General features: G+C 35.1%; 1 protein-coding gene across 2 annotated transcripts in view; it reads left to right on the top strand.

The window, feature by feature from the left end:
• SF3B1 (splicing factor 3b subunit 1) overlaps nt 1–18,440 on the top strand; it is a 37,390-nt gene that overhangs the window by 13,769 nt on the left and 5,181 nt on the right. The window contains exons 4-22 of one of the 2 annotated variants that reach the window (XM_052661448.1): nt 72–186; nt 2,030–2,109; nt 3,185–3,355; nt 6,737–6,974; nt 8,197–8,409; nt 8,654–8,775; nt 10,211–10,408; nt 10,504–10,605; nt 11,775–11,954; nt 12,604–12,690; nt 12,813–13,083; nt 13,365–13,510; nt 13,614–13,760; nt 13,901–14,026; nt 14,814–15,035; nt 15,315–15,497; nt 15,584–15,695; nt 17,147–17,267; nt 17,580–17,711. In XM_052661448.1, the coding sequence (XP_052517408.1) occupies nt 72–186; nt 2,030–2,109; nt 3,185–3,355; nt 6,737–6,974; nt 8,197–8,409; nt 8,654–8,775; nt 10,211–10,408; nt 10,504–10,605; nt 11,775–11,954; nt 12,604–12,690; nt 12,813–13,083; nt 13,365–13,510; nt 13,614–13,760; nt 13,901–14,026; nt 14,814–15,035; nt 15,315–15,497; nt 15,584–15,695; nt 17,147–17,267; nt 17,580–17,711 (2,966 nt within the window). Of the gene's footprint in view, nt 1–71; nt 187–1,672; nt 1,723–2,029; nt 2,110–3,184; nt 3,356–6,736; nt 6,975–8,196; nt 8,410–8,653; nt 8,776–10,210; nt 10,409–10,503; nt 10,606–11,774; nt 11,955–12,603; nt 12,691–12,812; nt 13,084–13,364; nt 13,511–13,613; nt 13,761–13,900; nt 14,027–14,813; nt 15,036–15,314; nt 15,498–15,583; nt 15,696–17,146; nt 17,268–17,579; nt 17,712–18,440 lie in introns of those variants that run through there. The other variant, XM_052661456.1, reaches the window with a different exon arrangement.

Raw genomic sequence — 18,440 nt, 5'->3', positions numbered from 1 at the left:
TCTGACTTTTGTTTGTGATTTTGTTTGGTTATTTAATAAGTGAATATTAAATGAGACATACCTCTTTTCAGTATGATCCATTTGCTGAGCATCGACCTCCGAAGATTGCAGATCGGGAAGATGAATACAAAAAGCACAGGCGGACCATGATAATTTCCCCTGAGCGTCTTGATCCTTTTGCAGATGGTAATTCTTTCCCACTTTTCTATAAGTATTCAGAAATTTATTTGTGTTAAGTTGTCTTTAGCCCTTTGATTTTTTTTGGCATGCTTATGAATTTGCTTTTCTTTTTTAAAATCCCCCTTACTATAGATTTGTGTAGATTTGGTTGAAGTCACAGATGCCATATTCTTCATCTTTATAATGCCAGTTTTCTTTCCAGGTAGAAGGACAAGAAACTAATGAGCCCATGCCATAGAAACGCAAAGGGTTAAAGGTTTTTCTTTTACTTTTGTTTTGGGTACGCTTTCTTTACTTTGAACAAATGTGTTTTTCTGCTCAAGATACTTTCAAATTATTGAAAGTTTTCATCCCAAATCTAGATTTTTAGGATTGTTAACTTTTGAGAAACTGTTTCCACATTAGAGCTCCCCCCATGTCGCTCTAAATATAGTTTAATAAATGCACCTACTTTGCTCTAAGCAAACTTAAAGTTAAAACAGAAGTATGTATACAAAGACTTTGATATTTTTAATAGTTGGAGTCTGTTTTGCTGATTTTAGTGTACAGGTCAGCACAAGGGGCATAGTGAGCCTGATGGATGCTTTCCTCAGGTGAGTGAGTTTCAAAATCAAAATTAGGTGCCTGTTTCTTAAAATTAGATTCTGCTGCAGGTTTATAAATTAGACTTTCAGCCTGCATGAATTAGTAGGGATATTCTTTTTTTACTTGCATAATTGTAATTGATTTAAACATGTATGTCAGAATTCACAGGCCCATACTAACTGTCCTTAATTTCTTTCCTACAGCAGTACTGCTATATGCCAGTCCTGTCTGCATTCTTAAGGGTGCAGTTCAACACATCCTCTCTAGATTATGGTGAAAAAGTATTCCAAAGGAAGTCTTATCAGAGCTAGTGTCAGAAAGAATGACACTATCAATTGGGCATGATCTTCAGCATAGGAAATGTCTTAGAATTTTATTATATTTTCCTAAATTATGATGCTATACTACTTGTATAGCTAATTATCACATTTCTAAAAACATCGTGTGCCTCTGTGAATCTTGTATTGTTTCGTTTGGGCTTCTTTAAGATATTTCAAAGTGTGAAAAGCAAATACTGAAACTTTAACCAAGAGACTAACACATCTCTTTGTACACCACTTTTTTTCTATATGCATCATAATAACTGGTAGAAGTAATATATTTCAAGTAATATGTTTCCAGTTGTTATTTATACTTTCTAAGAAGATAAAAATATGTTTCTGGGTCAACAAAACGTGGAAAGACCATGAAGCCCTTTTTAGTAACATGACATCAGAATAAGATTAGAGGTATAGTTTTAAAAGTCAGATTTTCTAAACTAAAACTGTTGTAGAACATTGTATGAAGAACTTACCTAGTCATAGTTACTTGTAGTCAGGATTTTAACAGCTTGCAACAGGTAATGTTTTGAATATAAATATCTTTCCAAAGTGTTACTAATGGTAAAGAGATAATTTTCTAGGCTTCTATTCTGCTGCTTGAAGTCAGAACTGCTGATGGAGACAAAGGCACGAAAGTGTACGTATTCCGGATTAGCAACCCAGGAACCCATCACTTCTGAAGACACTAAACTGTGCTGTCATTTTGTTTTTATATGCATTAAAATCTTTGTTTTAAACTGCTGTAGATATGTTTGTGTTCAAACAGGTTAAATTGATCAGCAAACTCAATAAAAAGTAAGATGTATAATTATTAAAGTTTTTCATCAAAAAATAAATTAAATGATTATGGAATAATGTAATATTAGAGCAGGGCAGATAAATCAATTGAACCTAATTATCTTTTATTTATTGTACTCTTGTCCTGTTGCTGTTCTTTTCTGCAGGAGGGAAGACCCCTGATCCTAAAATGAATGCTAGGACTTACATGGATGTAATGCGAGAACAGCATTTAACTAAAGAAGAGGTTTGTAAATGTGCTTTTTATTTTCATGGTGTTGGAATAATGTAAAGGAAGTTGAGATTGAGAGACTTTTATATTTCCTTTTTTATTTGTTGCACAAATATTGCTTACTTTTTTATTACTGTTACTGTTAATAAAAATTAGTTGAGAAAGAACCTTATGCAGAATTCTGCTGGTAAGTCGCTTTAGTCGAGTCTGACTCTGTGCGACCCCATAGATGGCAGCCCACCAGGCTCCCCCTTCCCTGGGATTCTCCAGGCAAGAACACTGGAGTGGGTTGCCCTTTCCTTCTCCAATATATGTGTATACATACAGATTTTGTAGTGGACGTATCTGTGGGGGCTATTAATGGTATGTCCCTGAAGTCACTGTGTAAGGGAAAAGTCAAATAGTGAAATCATTTTTTGAAAAGCCTCTTATTATTCCACAAAATTCAGTTTGAATATGTGTGGAAATCAGTTTGAATATTCTGATGAGTTCCTGCTGGCCTGCAGAGATTGCTCTGTTTTAATACTTAGTCTTTGTCACTTTATTATGAATATATAATAGATTTTGAGGTTATAGAACTCCATATATCTAGTGGGGTTATAGAACTCCACTTTAAAATCACAGGGTAAATTAAATGTATATTTGTTGTGACTATAGTATATATAATACTTCATAGTTACTATTACAATAAAAGTTTGAAAATTTATCACTTTCCCAACTTATTACATAGTCTTAGTCACTATTTTTATGAGTTTTACTTGATGTATTTTTCAGTGGAAGCATTTTGGTTTGCTGCCATTGACTGAAGATTTTACTTCATTAACTATATATAAAGCAGCGCTCTCTATGTAATACGTTCCATATTTGCTCGTATATTACGTAGAAAGACAGTGTATAAAGCTTGAAAATACAGGAAAGAGAGGTAAAATAAGGAATGGAAATACGAGTAGCATAGAAAGGAGAATGATTGAAGAATAAAATGGTGTTATGTACAGATAACTCTACTAATGGTATGAAAATATATTGAAAGTGTTGAAAATATATTGAAAGTGTTTTAAAGATGCTCACTGTTTATTTGTGTATTTTTCAGAGAGAAATTAGGCAACAGCTAGCAGAAAAAGCTAAGGCTGGAGAACTAAAAGTCGTCAATGGAGCAGCAGCATCCCAGCCTCCCTCAAAACGGAAACGACGTTGGGATCAAACAGCTGATCAGACTCCTGGTGCCACTCCAAAAAAGCTATCAAGTTGGGATCAAGCAGAGGTAATTTCTTTTTATTTTTTATTGTTACTATTTTTAATTTATTTCTCTCATGGAATATATTGGTCTGCTTTTGTTGACTTAACAAGATAACCTCAGACTGGATAGCTTAAAAAAGAGAAATTTATTTTCTCACACTTCTGAAGGCTTGAAGATCAAGGTGCCAGTAGGGTTAGTACCTAGTAAGAGCTCTCCTCCTGACTTGCAGATGTTTGCCTTCTTGCTGTGTCCTCATGTGGCCTTTGCTTATGTGGAAAGAGCAAGGGAGCTCTGGTGTCTCTCCTCTGCCTGTAACCACACCAGTCCTGTCAGGTTAGGGTCCAACCTTGTGACCTCATTTAACCTTATTACCTCACTCAGGGTTCAGTCTCCCAGGTACAGTTACAGCAAGGATAAAGGCTTCAACATGACTTCTGGGCAAAACAGTTCTGTTTATAACTTAGAGTAAAGGGATGTTTGTTTTGAAATATTAAATACAGATATGGAAGTACATCACATTCTATGGAGGCTGAGTATAACATAATGGTCCTCTTCATTTTCTAGATGGATGATTTTAAGTCTGACTACAGGTGTCAGATACACACTACTACTGCATTTTCTTTGTCAGTTTATTTTCCTAGAAACTTTTTCGGTGGTCAGATATACAATTTGCCATTTTAACCATTTTTAAGTGTACAATTTAATGATATTGATTACTCTTAAAATGTTGTACAAGAACCACCATGATTTATATTCCGAAACTTTTTCATCACTCAGACAAACTCTAATCATCAAGCAATGGCTGTATTCCCCTTCCCTTCAAATGACTTCCTTATGTTCTGTGAAGCCTGTACCTCCTTTATCTTTATCTTTTTAAAAAACCAAAAAACTGCAAGAAATCATCTCTTGATCCTCACATCCCCTTCCAGCTACCATCCCATTTCTTTCTCTTCACTGCAAAATGCTTTGAGTGGGTCATTTATCTATACTTGGCACTCTGTGCTTTCGCTTGCATCCCCTCTAACAAATTGTCTTTGTCAAGGTGACTTCCTCATTGCTAAATCCAAAAGTCAGATCTCAATCTTCATATTACTCAGCATATCAGTAGACATTCTTTGATACCCTTTTTTCCCCTAGCTTCTGGGTTTCAGTCTTCCTTGATTTTCCTAATACTCCTCTTAGTAGCTACTACTTTTTAGTCTTGTTTGCTGTATCATCCTCAGCTTCCTTAAATTTAATGTACTCTAATGCTCAGTCCTCAGATCTTTTTTCAGCCTAAATTAACTCTAGGATCTCGCTCCTGTATTTACATACTGTCTTTGTAAGACAACTCCCAAATATACAGATCCATCCTTCCTTCCCTGTTCCTCAGACCCAACACATTTACCTTGATGTGTATTTGATAGGCATCTCAAAATCAGTATTTCTAAAATAAAATTAATTTTCCCTATTCACTCTTTACATCCTGCTCCCATGTGTATTGGCTCAAACCAAACCCTTCAGGGTCATCGTATATCCCTTTTATTCTCTAATCTGACATCCTATCCAAAGTAAATTTTCTTGGCCCCACTTTTAAAGGTATTCAGAATCTAGCCACTTTACATGATCTCTGTCCCCACTACCCTAGTCTAAGACACTGTCCACTCTAGCATAGGCTACCGCAGGTTTATTTACAAGTGAGGAAAAGCATGTCAGACCATGGCAGTGTTTTTCCAAACTCAGAACTGAGTTCTAAATCTAACACATCATTTCCAACCAATTTAGTTTAAGGTAGATCTTGGGACTTCCCATTTGCTTGCTGATGCATGAGAGGACTTGATTCTGCAGAGAAATATTATTACTAAGTTAAATTCTGTGGCTGGCATTCAGTGTAAATTTTGAAAACTGAGAAAAAGAAACTTGTCTTGTATCTCTTTAACAGAAAAGAAGACCCAAGAGTTGATGTCTGTTTTATAAAAACTAGAGATTCAGACCATATTTTCTTTCATGTTTCTCATTTAACACAATTCCATTCTAATCATGTCTGTAGGAATTACAGTGGATAGTAGGAAGAATTTTTTCCTACCTGATTGAGCAGGAAGAGCAGCTCCCCAAAAGATTTTTTTAGCAGTTTATGTGCCTTGTTACTGTTCAGTGTTGTTTAGTCACTAAGTTGAGTCTGACCCTTCCCGACCCCATGGACTTCAGCACACCAGGCTTCCTTCCGTGTCCTTCGCTGTCTCCTGAAGTTTGCTCAGATTCATGTCCATTGAGGTGGTAATGTCATCTAACCATCTCATCATCTGTTGCCCCCTTCTCCTCCCTTCAGCCAGCATCAGGGTCTTTACCAGTGAGTCAGCCCTTCATATCAGGTTACCAAAGGATTAGAGCTTCAGCATCAGTCCTTCTAATGAATATTCAGGGTTGATTTCCTTTAGGATTAACTGGTTTAATCTCCTTGCAGTCCAAGGGACTCTCAAGAGTCTTCTACAGCATCACAATCGAAAGCATCAATTCTTAGGTGCTCAGCCTTCTTTATGGTCCAACTGTTTATATGCTTTACTCACCTAATCAAGAATTTCTTAACCCTGATTAATACATAGAATCTTTTGAAAGAAAAAAAAAATACTGATTCTTATTTGCAAACATAAAGCTAAATAGAACTCTTAGGTGGAGCATCCAACTTTAAAAGAAATATGTAAAAATATACTACAAAACTTACAGAATTATTTAAATACAAATTTTGTTTCCACTGATTGACCTGCCATTTTTGATATGATATTGTCTGCATTATGAAGGTTATTTTACTGTCACACTGTCTGATGCTCTATATCGCTCACTGCTTATCTTTATTTGAACTACCATGGAACTTTTGACTAAGTCAGCTTCTAATTTTTTGTTTTCATTAACCTTGAGAGTAATATAAAGATTATAAGTTAACCTCATTTCAAGGGTTTGAAATTATGTGGCAGTATCAAGTTACAATTATCCAAGTGATTCAAAACATGCTTAAATTAATTAAACACATAAAACTGAACAAAAATACAAAAATATTCTTAGTGGGAAACTTTGTGCTTACGTTTCTAAGCCCCAGATTGGAGAGGTGCATATCATTAGAACTGAACGTTTTTGAGATCTCAACAGAAAAACCTTAATGTTTTCTCAAAGTTACAGAACCATTAGTGGCATAACAAGATTATTACCCAAAATATGTCATTTTTTTTAAGCTAAGGCTTTTTTCAGTGCTTTAAATTAAATCTTTAAATTGTTTTTAGTCATAAACATGTTTGTTTAGAAAGTAGGTATCTTTTCAGCAGAAGGATAATCTACTCTCTTAATCATGAACTAAAACATTTAATTTTTTTTTTAAGTGTGTTGGTTACTTTCATGTGGATGTCTGAAATAAAAATGTTTTACTCTGTTAAGACCCCTGGACATACTCCTTCCTTAAGATGGGATGAAACACCAGGTCGTGCAAAGGGAAGTGAAACTCCTGGAGCAACCCCAGGCTCAAAAATATGGGATCCTACCCCTAGTCACACACCTGCGGGAGCTGCTACTCCTGGACGAGGTGATACACCAGGCCACGCAACACCAGGCCATGGAGGCGCAACTTCCAGTGCTCGGAAAAACAGATGGGATGAGACCCCCAAAACAGAAAGAGGTACTTCTAGTGGAATCTGGGCATGTGTTTGAGTAAAATGTTGATTTGATGAGGTATGTCTGTGGGTGAAATTCTTCTGGTCCTGGATAGACAGATAAATAACCAGATGTTTTTGGGACAGGTTAAGAACTGAGCAGGTTATATGTGTAAATCTTTTCCCTTCTTAAAGAGGTTTAAGGATTATTTTAGGAGAAACATTTGTTGTTGCTTAGTCGTTAAGTTGTGTCCCACTCTTTTGTGACTCCATGGACTGTAGCCCTGCCAGGCTCCTCTGTCCATGGGATTTCCCAGGCAAGAATACTGGAGTGGGTTGTGATCTGCAGGGGATCTTCCTGAACCAGGGATGGAACCTGCGTCTCCTGAATTGCAGGTGGATTCTTTACTGCTGAGCCATCAGGGCTTCCCAGGAAGAAAGGAGAAAGTAAAGTTTAAAGGCCATAACTTATACTATATTATAGTATAATAACATCAGTTATTGTCATGTAATATCATCATCATTGTACATAACATCAAGTTTGCTATTTTATTAATTTTAAGGGTACAATTTAGTAGCATTAAGTACATTCACATGTTGTGCAGCCATTATCACTATCATTTCTAGAACTTTTTCATTGCAAGTAAAAGCTGAACCCATTAATAACTCGCCATTCTTCCTCATCCCAGTGTCTGGTAACGTCTCATCTACTCTTTGTGTAAATCTGCCTAAATCTCATTGTTGTTTGTGTGACTTCTCCAAAGCTGTGAGAGTAGTTTTTGAAAGTTAAGATTTAATAGTACATCTGCTATATTAAGAATTTATAAAGAATGTTTAATGATAGGGCAGAGTGCTTTAACATGTAGTATAGGGAATTCTCTGTAGTCCAGTGATTAGGACTCAGTGTTTTCACTGCAGGGGCCTGGGTTCAGTCGGACCTGAGATTCCACAAACCACACACCCCCATCTCCTCCTCCCGCAAAAACACTAATGTAATGGATAAGAGAAGCAGTATAAAATTGCACGTGCAGAGTAATCTCACTCTGGAAAATTGAAAAATGCCTCAAGATACACAAAGTGGCTATTTCTGGGTTGTGGTATTGTGAGTGATTTAAAAAATTCTTTGCTCCTGTTTCCTTTTCTTGTTTCTGAACTTCATCAGTTTGAGTTTGTTAACTGTTTGAGAATAAACAGTCATTTTTTTTGACAGTGGTTAAAATTTTAGGCTTATTCACTTTTTCTTTAAAGATACTCCTGGGCATGGAAGTGGATGGGCTGAGACTCCTCGAACAGATCGAGGTGGAGATTCCATTGGTGAAACGCCAACTCCCGGAGCCAGTAAAAGAAAGTCACGTTGGGATGAAACACCAGCTAGTCAGATGGGTGGAAGCACTCCTGTTCTGACCCCTGGAAAGACACCAATTGGCACACCAGCCATGAACATGGCCACCCCTACTCCAGGTAGAAACTTTATCATTGGAAATAATTTTTTTCCCCTGTTAGTATTTTGAACTTTGTGGTTTTCTGTGTGTTATTAATGCCTATTTTTAGCAAGAATAACAGGACATAAAAGGAAGTGTGAGTTTATACTATAAAAATGAATGTTAGAATTGATCTTAACTGTCTTATATCCAATCCCAAGGACCTATGTGATCATAAAATCTTGCACTATGTAGATTATTACAGAAATTTTCTTTTTTGGTAGGTCACATAATGAGTATGACTCCTGAGCAGCTTCAGGCTTGGCGATGGGAGCGAGAAATTGATGAGAGAAATCGCCCATTGTCTGATGAAGAATTAGATGCTATGTTCCCAGAAGGATATAAGGTAATAACAACATGAATCTGGTTTTTAAAATGTGGATTTGGTGGGGAGGGGTATGCCATGAAGCTTGCAGGATATCAATTCCCGATCAATCTGGGGCAGAGGATTGATCCTTGGCCCCGGCAATGAAAGCGACGAGTCCGAACCATTGGACCACCAGGAAATTGCCTGGTTTTTGTTTTAAATATTCTTTGAAAATACTAACTGGTAAAGTTTGCATTGGTCTTGCCCAAATTTACTACTCTGTTTCATTCTTTAGATATTTCCAAGTGTGTTTCATTTCCACATTAGATCATGGTTATTTTACTTGATGTCTCACAAGATCCTGTGTATTTAGTGCATGGATTGCCAGTGAACACAAAGAATGTTCTTGCTTTACCATAGCAAATTGAAGTTTACTTTGAAGTATAAAATTTTGTAGGTACCTCTGACTCAAGGACCTTTTGATGGTCTAAACATGGTCATATAGCTGATGTTATAATCAGAGCTGGAACCTAAGTAATTTGATGGCCTTTACTGGGCCTTTTCTGCCAATGTCTATTGCTTCTTAACAGTTTTATGTATTTTCCCCTCTCCCCTCATTAGGTTTGTACTAGAGTATTTGTTTCTAAGTATGCATGAATTAACTATTTCATAACTTTTTATAATCTTGGGTGAGTAAGGTCCCCTGGAGAAGGAAATGGCAACCCACTCCAGTATTCTTGCCTGGAAAATCCCATGGACAGAGGAAGCCTGGTGCAGTACAGTCCATGGGGTCACAGAGTCGGACACGACTTAGCGACTAAATCACCACAAATCTCCATGTTATACTGTGGGTATAGTCACTCTCCAGCCTACTGCTGACTACTGGAGTGTCTGTCTCAATCACATTCATTGATTTCTTTATAAGTAGAAGGGGAAAATCCTCCTTTGTGAATATTGAGTGAATTTTTTGATTTTAGTCAAATGGTGTATTTACAGGGCTTTGCTCAACATTTTTGGTTTTTATGCAGTTACTCATTTTTGTACAGTCTTAAAAGAGATTTGCTTTTGTAGCGCAGAGATTTACATGAATTAATTTTAAATTTTTCATTATTTTAATATCTTTTATGCATTCTGTGTACTTTGTGAGCTTATTTGCATTTATATGATGCTGGTTCACCAATATGTTTATATAGTCTAATGTTTAAAAGTGATCAGAATTTTGTAAGCCTTCTTCATGTATCTTTTGATTTCCCCACACTAGTACACTTAATCTAAAATTTAAATTTGATGAGAAAGAGTAATACTTGTCATATATTTTAAACATACAATTAAAATAGAAAAATAAGATTGATGTTAATTGATGTTAATTCTTGCCTCTAAGCAAAAAGCTTTTTAGGTGCACATATTATTCATTTTTGTTATCATTTATTATATAAAGCTAACAAAGTCCTAAACTGTCTTTTAACTGTATTAGGTACTTCCCCCTCCAGCTGGATATGTTCCTATTCGAACTCCAGCTCGAAAGCTGACAGCAACTCCAACACCTTTGGGTGGTATGACAGGTTTCCACATGCAAACAGAAGATAGAACTATGAAAAACGTTAATGACCAACCATCTGGAAATCTTCCATTTTTAAAACCTGATGATATTCAGTACTTTGATAAACTTTTGGTAAGTGATAACATATAAAATACTAACTTTTTATTTAGCAGTTACAAGTCATTGTATCTCCACTAACCTTTTAATTTTTTACTTTTTACTGTTAGGTTGATGTCGATGAATCAACTCTTAGTCCAGAAGAGCAAAAAGAGAGAAAAATAATGAAGTTGCTTTTAAAAATTAAGAATGGAACACCTCCTATGAGAAAGGTAAGTACCAGTTTGTTAAATTATCATGTTCATTATAATCTTAGAAATTCTCCATTTTATCCTCAGGGCCTTTAAAACATGCTGAAGATAAGGGAATTAGTAGAATTATGTGGGAAATTAGTATCATATGTGGTTTGAAAATGGTTGGTTCTTTAGGAGAAGTTTAAGAGTTTTACTTTATACTCTCGTGACTATTAAATTACCCTTTTTTTCTTATATTTTTTTCCATTTTTTTTTTAGTGAAGGTATAGTTGATTTACAGTGTTGTGCTAATCTCTGCTCTACAGCAAAGTGACTCAGTTATATTCGTGTATACATTCTTTTTTAATGTTCTTTTCCATTATGGTTTATCACAGGATATTGAGTATAGTTTCCTGTGCTGTACACTAGGACCTTGTTTTCTATCCATTCTAAATGTAATGGTTTGCATTCTACCAACCCCAAACTCTTAGTCCATCCTGCCCGCCCCCAATCCACAAGTCTGTTTTTTGTGTCTGTTTTGTTGATAGGTTCATTTGTGTTGTATTTCAGATTCCGCCTTTAAGTGATATATGGTATTTGTCCTCCTCTTTCTGACTTACCTCAATAATAATCTTTAGTTGCATCCATGCTGTTGCAAATGACATTACTTTGTTCTTTTTTATGGATAAGTAGTATTCTATGGTATACATGTGCCATATCCATCCATTTATCTGTCAGTGAACATTTAGGTGGTTTCCACAGCTTGGCTAATGTGGATAGAGCTGCTATGCACATAGGTGGTGTATGTATCTTTTTGAATTAGAGTTTTGTCTGGATATATGCCCAGGAGTGGGATGCTGGATCATATGATAATTCTATTTTTAGTTTTCTGAAAAACCTCCATACTGTTTCACAATGGTTTCACCAGCTTAAATTCCCACCAACAGTGTAGGAAGGTTCCCTTCTCTCCACACCTCCTCTAGCATTGTTACCCTGTTTGAATTATCTGAAAACATGGATTAAGCCTCTATCACAGGAGTTCAAACTTCAGAGTAATTTTGATGGGAATGAACACATACTTCTGTATGTAAAATATCCGTGTGAAGTTTACACTAAAATATTCAGTTACAGAAAACCATGGAGTAATTATTTTGCTCCCATTCAAAATGCTTATAATCGAGAAACCTACCTTTTACTCTTTCTTCCAGGCTGCATTGCGTCAGATTACTGATAAAGCTCGTGAATTTGGAGCTGGTCCTTTGTTTAATCAGATTCTTCCTCTGCTGATGTCACCTACACTTGAGGATCAAGAGCGTCATTTACTTGTGAAAGTTATTGATAGAATATTATACAAACTTGATGACTTAGTTCGACCATATGTACACAAGGTTTGTTTTCCAGTTGTGTTTCTAATGACTTCATATATTTTGATATAAAAAGAATTCATAATGTTTTTTTTACCAACTTATTAATAGATGTATTTGTGAAATGTAAAAATTCTTAAAAAGTAACAACTGATGCTATACATTTACAATAAAAAAGGGAGACTTTAACTCCTTTTAAAGAATACTCAGTTAGCCATTGTTACATTTACATGCCCTCGGACCTTTTTCTTTGCACGTAGGTACATATACAAATACATGTATAAATAGATGTAACTTTTGGCCATCCTATGTAGTGGATTCATAGTACTCATATTTTTGATTTGCTTTTATTGATATTAGGATGTGAAAATGTATGTTTCTGTATCATTAGCCATTTAGTACTAAGAACCATCTTTTTGCTGATGGTAATTATGGCTTAGAATTGTAAAATGCAGATAGGAGTGTGTGTGTATATTGTATTTAATAATTTTTGTATTACCATTTCTCCCAAATAACTGATTTTTATGTTGGGTTTAAAGTTGTGTGATTAAAATTCTTAATCTGTCCCTTAATTAACACGGTCTTAGAAATTAAAAATTTCCTTATATGGACTCTGTTACATGAGCATTGCATCAGTAACTGGTGTGAAAATGTAGCTCCTTCTCTTTTTCAGATCCTAGTGGTCATTGAACCATTGTTGATTGATGAAGATTACTATGCTCGAGTGGAAGGCAGAGAGATTATTTCTAATTTGGCAAAGGTATTTATATTTCTGGAAAAGAAAGTTTTATATTTGTTGATAGGATTATTCAATTTTAGAATAAAATGATTGAAGGTTAATGTTACCAACTCATTATTATCATTTTTTTCTTGAACTTTCAGGCTGCTGGACTGGCTACTATGATCTCTACCATGAGACCTGATATAGATAACATGGATGAGTATGTCCGTAACACAACAGCTAGAGCTTTTGCTGTTGTAGCTTCTGCTCTGGGCATTCCTTCGTTATTGCCTTTCTTAAAAGCTGTGTGCAAAAGCAAGAAGTCCTGGCAAGCGAGACACACTGGTATAAAGATTGTACAGCAGATAGCTATTCTCATGGGCTGTGCCATCTTGCCACATCTCAGAAGTTTAGTTGAAATCATTGAACATGGTAAGTTGTAGGATAACTTTAAGACAGGTTTCCTGAAATTTAGGCTACTGATTTTTGGAGAAGTGGAAGGTGACCTACATAAACACCATATAGTTTATGATTTGTAATATTAGCTGCTAATAGGCTATAGTTCATACTGACTTTTGCCTAACTTTGTCCATTGTGAACAGATTCTGCAGTTTGACTAAACGGTTAGATGTATTGCTGGGATCTCAGTAGTACTATCTGAGTTGAAACCAGGCAATGTTGCTTAGTTGAAACCTGTGTTTGGCTTTCTATAGGTCTTGTGGATGAGCAGCAAAAAGTTCGGACCATTAGTGCTTTGGCCATTGCTGCCCTGGCTGAAGCAGCAACCCCTTATGGTATCGAATCTTTCGATTCTGTATTAAAGCCTCTATGGAAGGGTATCCGCCAACACAGAGGAAAGGTAAATTCACCAGTTTGGTTGTGTTTTTTATTTCTACTCATTGAAGTTCAAGTGACCTAAATCTAATTTACTAAGTATATATATATTTTTTATTTTATAATAGGGTCTTGCTGCTTTCTTAAAGGCTATTGGGTATCTTATTCCTCTCATGGATGCAGAATATGCCAACTACTATACTAGAGAAGTGATGTTAATTCTTATTCGAGAATTCCAGTCTCCTGATGAAGAAATGAAGAAAATTGTGCTAAAGGTACTTGTTCCAAATTGTTCCATATTTATTAGTCTAAATTGGATGTGTTTCATTGTTGAAAGAGAATTCTATATCATTAAAAAATACATTTTAGACCAGGACTGTGTTTGCTGCTATTATTATCTTTTTGAACATTTTAGGTGGTAAAGCAGTGTTGTGGAACAGATGGTGTAGAAGCAAACTACATTAAAACAGAGATCCTTCCTCCCTTTTTTAAACACTTTTGGCAACATAGAATGGCTTTGGATAGAAGAAATTACCGACAGGTAAGTGTTTATTTTTAAATATATATATATTTTTAGAAATTCTTTCAATTAATCCATTAGTTTGATTGCATATTACGTAAGTCATATTTTGCCTTGAGGATCTCATAGATTGTTTGCTTGCTTGTGAAAGGATGGATTTTAGTCAGCAAGTCAATTTTCATTTTGAGTTTGCATTCTAGAATAAATAGCCAACTATGAATTGACATTTTTATCTAGTAAATGAACTACTTAATCTGGCTTAAACGAAGCATGAATATAATCTTTAATCCCCTTGACATAGACTCACACTTAATTTTTTTGGCCATCTTTTTCTTAAGGTTTTATTATTTAAAAAAAATTTTTTTTTTGGTTGTGCTAGATCTTCGTTTCTGCTCTTAGGACTTTCTCTAGTTGTAGCGAGCGGGGGCTGCTTTTTGTTGCTGTGCATGGGTTTCTCATTGTGGTGGCTTCTCTTGTGGAGCTCTGGCTCATGGGTTCTTGGGTTTCAGTAGTTGCAGCATATGGACTCTAAAGCGTGGGCTCAATAATTATGTGCACAGGCTTAGTTGGTCTGGGCCTGTGGTATTTTCCCTGGCCAGGGATCAAAGACATGTCCTCTGCATTGGCAGGCAGATTCTTATCCACTGTACCACCAGGGAAGTCCCATCTTAAAGTTTTAATAGTAGGAGCCAGCTGTTCTCAACACACTGACTAGCTAAATAGTATCTTTAGAATATTCCATTTTCATAATTTCTCTGTATTTCCTTGGAAAAGCAGTAAATTGATTTTTCCCTCCTTTTTTTTTTAGTTAGTTGATACTACTGTGGAGTTGGCAAACAAAGTAGGTGCAGCAGAAATTATATCCAGGATTGTGGATGATCTAAAAGATGAAGCTGAACAGTACAGAAAAATGGTTATGGAGACAATTGAGAAAATCATGGGCAACTTGGGAGCAGCAGATATTGATCATAAACTTGAAGAACAACTGATTGATGGTATTCTTTATGCTTTCCAAGAACAGACTACAGAGGTAATGATACTAATTATTATGGCAAGTTGCCATTGGCTCTCATACTTGTAAAAAGTAGTTTCAAGGAAATATTATCACTAAAGAGTAATTAAAAATTTTAAATGCCCATATTTATGCAGTTAACTACAAAGAAATGTTCTTTTACATCACATTTTTAGAGTAAATTTTTGGAAGCTGAATATTAGTATATTTTAACTGTTTTGTCACAAACTGAATTCTTGTTCACATTGAATATAGTTTTTAAATTTAACTTGGCCTTTTTTTTTTTTTTTTAATAAGGACTCAGTAATGTTGAACGGCTTTGGTACAGTGGTCAATGCTCTCGGCAAACGAGTCAAACCTTACTTGCCTCAGATCTGTGGTACAGTTTTGTGGCGTTTAAATAACAAATCAGCAAAAGTTAGGCAGCAGGCAGCTGACTTGATCTCTCGAACAGCTGTTGTCATGAAGACTTGTCAGGAGGTAAACGTCTATATCAGATTCTTATTTATTCACCGAAAGAAATAGGATAAACAGTAACATTTAATCATTTTTTTCTTTTTAAACAGGAAAAATTGATGGGGCATTTGGGTGTTGTTTTGTATGAGTATTTGGGTGAAGAGTACCCTGAAGTTTTGGGCAGCATTCTTGGAGCACTGAAGGCCATTGTAAATGTAATAGGTATGGAATTCGTTGGTTATGGAAGAATTTTTTGTTTTTTGCTTTTTAAAAGTTATTTGGATTTTTTGAAAGTAAAATATAGAATCCTTTTTAGGAGTTGAGTGATGATATCTGATACAATTTTTTAACTACTAAAAATATAGTTAAGTTGGGATGTCACAAGAATCTTACCTCCCAAAACCTATTTATATTTTACTTTAAAAGAGAAAAGAGGGCAAGTTTTAGGACCTGCAAGAGAGGAGTGAATAGTCACAACTCAAAAACTTTGAAGTCATGGGATAAGAGGGCCCTAAAAATACAGTGTTTCACCTGGAATATATAGGAGGGCAATGGTGGGTGGAGAGAACTCTGAAATTTTAAGACTAAATATGATATATTTACTCAACTTGAGTAAAATGGTTATGGCAGGTTTTCCTGCTTGCCATGAAGTTCAAGGAATGATAACCAGGGAGAAAAGTGAATCAATCAAATAATCTCTCATTATTTAAATCCAGTACTTTTAAACTACCCTTTCAGCTTTTTACCCAAAATTAAAACAAGTACATTTCAGATTCTTTTGGGTGTGGAGAATAAAGCTTTTATTCTTTAAAGGCCTTTTGATGGAGCAATAAATATGGTCTTGTGTTTTATTCTTCATTGTAGTTGAATAGAACTATTGCAGACTTGTGCAGAGTTTGGAGGGGCAGAAATAACCTATCAGGAGGTTGAAATAAGCCACTCTTTTTCTTGTTTTAGTAAGGGGTTTTTATGCAATATAGGATGTCTTTAAACCATTGCATTTACATACAAATCACAGCCCTGTCCTCTATATTTGGAGCTAAAAATCAGTTACTTGGCCACTTGTGGGGCTCTGGTTTGCAAGGAATTATAAACCATATTGTTGGTCAGAGAAACATGGGAAAAGCAATGGAGAGAGAATCAGAGCAAGCAATTCTAGTTAGAACAAGAGCCCCTGCCAGCTGCCTCCTTTTTTCTCTCTTCGTAGGTGTAAATACCATCCAAGTATGCCCTGCATTGCAGGGAGACTGGAGATCTGTTTGTTTTGCAGTTAAAGGGTAAGGGGGCCCTTTCTGGAAAATTTTGCTTTAATTTACATGTCTCCCTCTGGCTTATATTGTTGTGTATGGCCGGAACATAAGCTGTCCCCATATTTAAATGTCAGTGTACAAATACATTTCAGAACTAAATGGAATTTTTTGTTGTTGAGTATCCATCATTCTTTAAATCACTTCACTAATTTCTTTCATTTTTATACATACATAATGAGAAATTGTTAATGAAAAGTTAAAAATTCTGCGTTTGGTCAGAATCTGGGGCTTTTTCTTTCTATAGGCAGCTGTAAGTTTGTATTTATGCCTAGTCACATATATTACATTGTTAAGTGAAAGATAAAATGAGCAAAGCTTGCAGTTTACATGTTAATTGATAGTGTGTTGACTTTTGTTAAATAGGTATGCATAAGATGACCCCACCAATTAAAGATCTGCTGCCTAGACTCACCCCCATCTTAAAGAATAGGCATGAAAAAGTACAGGAGAATTGTATTGATCTTGTTGGGCGTATTGCTGATAGGTAAGCAGATTACCTAAATATTTTTAAAGTAGTATTGATTTTTACATTTTTATTCACTTGGCAAATTTGCTAATGTAAGTATATATGGTCAGGCTAATATTTTCAGTGAAATTTCAGTTTGAATGGTAATGAGGGAGTAGCAGTATATTTTTAAATTTTGCTTTTATTTAAAAATAATCCATCTCTTCTGAACAGTAACAATTTATATAATGCTTAAAATGAGTTGGTAATCATGTTTTGAGAACTGAATTTTTGAATTTACCTTTTAAAATTTATTGTCATGAACAAATTAAACTTTTATTTTTAAACCAGGGGAGCTGAATATGTGTCTGCAAGAGAATGGATGAGGATTTGCTTTGAGCTTTTAGAGCTCTTAAAAGCACACAAAAAAGCTATTCGTAGAGCCACAGTCAACACATTTGGTTATATTGCAAAGGCCATCGGGTGAGTAGTATTTACGTCTTTTTTTTTTTAACTTTGTAGTAGACTGATTTAGCGTTAAAAGATGCTTCTGTTTCTGTAAGCTCTTTTAAGGTAAGGTATGAGTAATGCAGTTAAAATAGACTTTAACTAATGACCTTTAATTTTTGAAATGTTTTCTTTCATCTTAAATTGAATTAAAATAGAAGGGTATAAAATTTCATTTAATAACATTTCAGTGTTTGCAGAGAGGGAAACACTTCAGAAGGATTTCAGGTTTTGTTGATTCTTTTTGGTTATTTAAAATATTAAGGCCAGTTCTTTTTGGATATCGCTAAAATAGTTAACATAGTTCAATTCTCAACTTAATACTTCATGTGTTTTGAAAATATTTTTCTAGAATTAATCCACTGACAACTAAAAATTATAACTATTTTGTTAGATAATCTGTGGTTATTTGCTTTCATTGCACCAGAACCAAACTAGAACAGTCATTGTAGAAAATGAGATATTTCATGTACATGTGGCATAATAACAAGATATTCTCAAACATAACAAAAGTTGATTATATAATTAGAGTCTCCTCCACCCCTTTTTTGGTAGCTGTAGTATGTTTTCATTTGTGATGAAAGTCAAGCAATTTGCAGTGAATACCTGTGCTAATATAATCTTTTAGTTCCTATATCCCTTTAAATTTGTGGTAAGATAAATCCTTAAAGAAGGAGAATAAATGTGGTAAAGGTCTGTGGGCGG

Source organism: Budorcas taxicolor, chromosome 2 (genome assembly GCF_023091745.1).
Source record: "Budorcas taxicolor isolate Tak-1 chromosome 2, Takin1.1, whole genome shotgun sequence".
Classification (NCBI taxonomy): domain Eukaryota; kingdom Metazoa; phylum Chordata; class Mammalia; order Artiodactyla; family Bovidae; genus Budorcas; species Budorcas taxicolor.
Note: the sequence above shows the minus strand (reverse complement) of the source record. Positions and strands in the feature narration are given on the sequence as shown.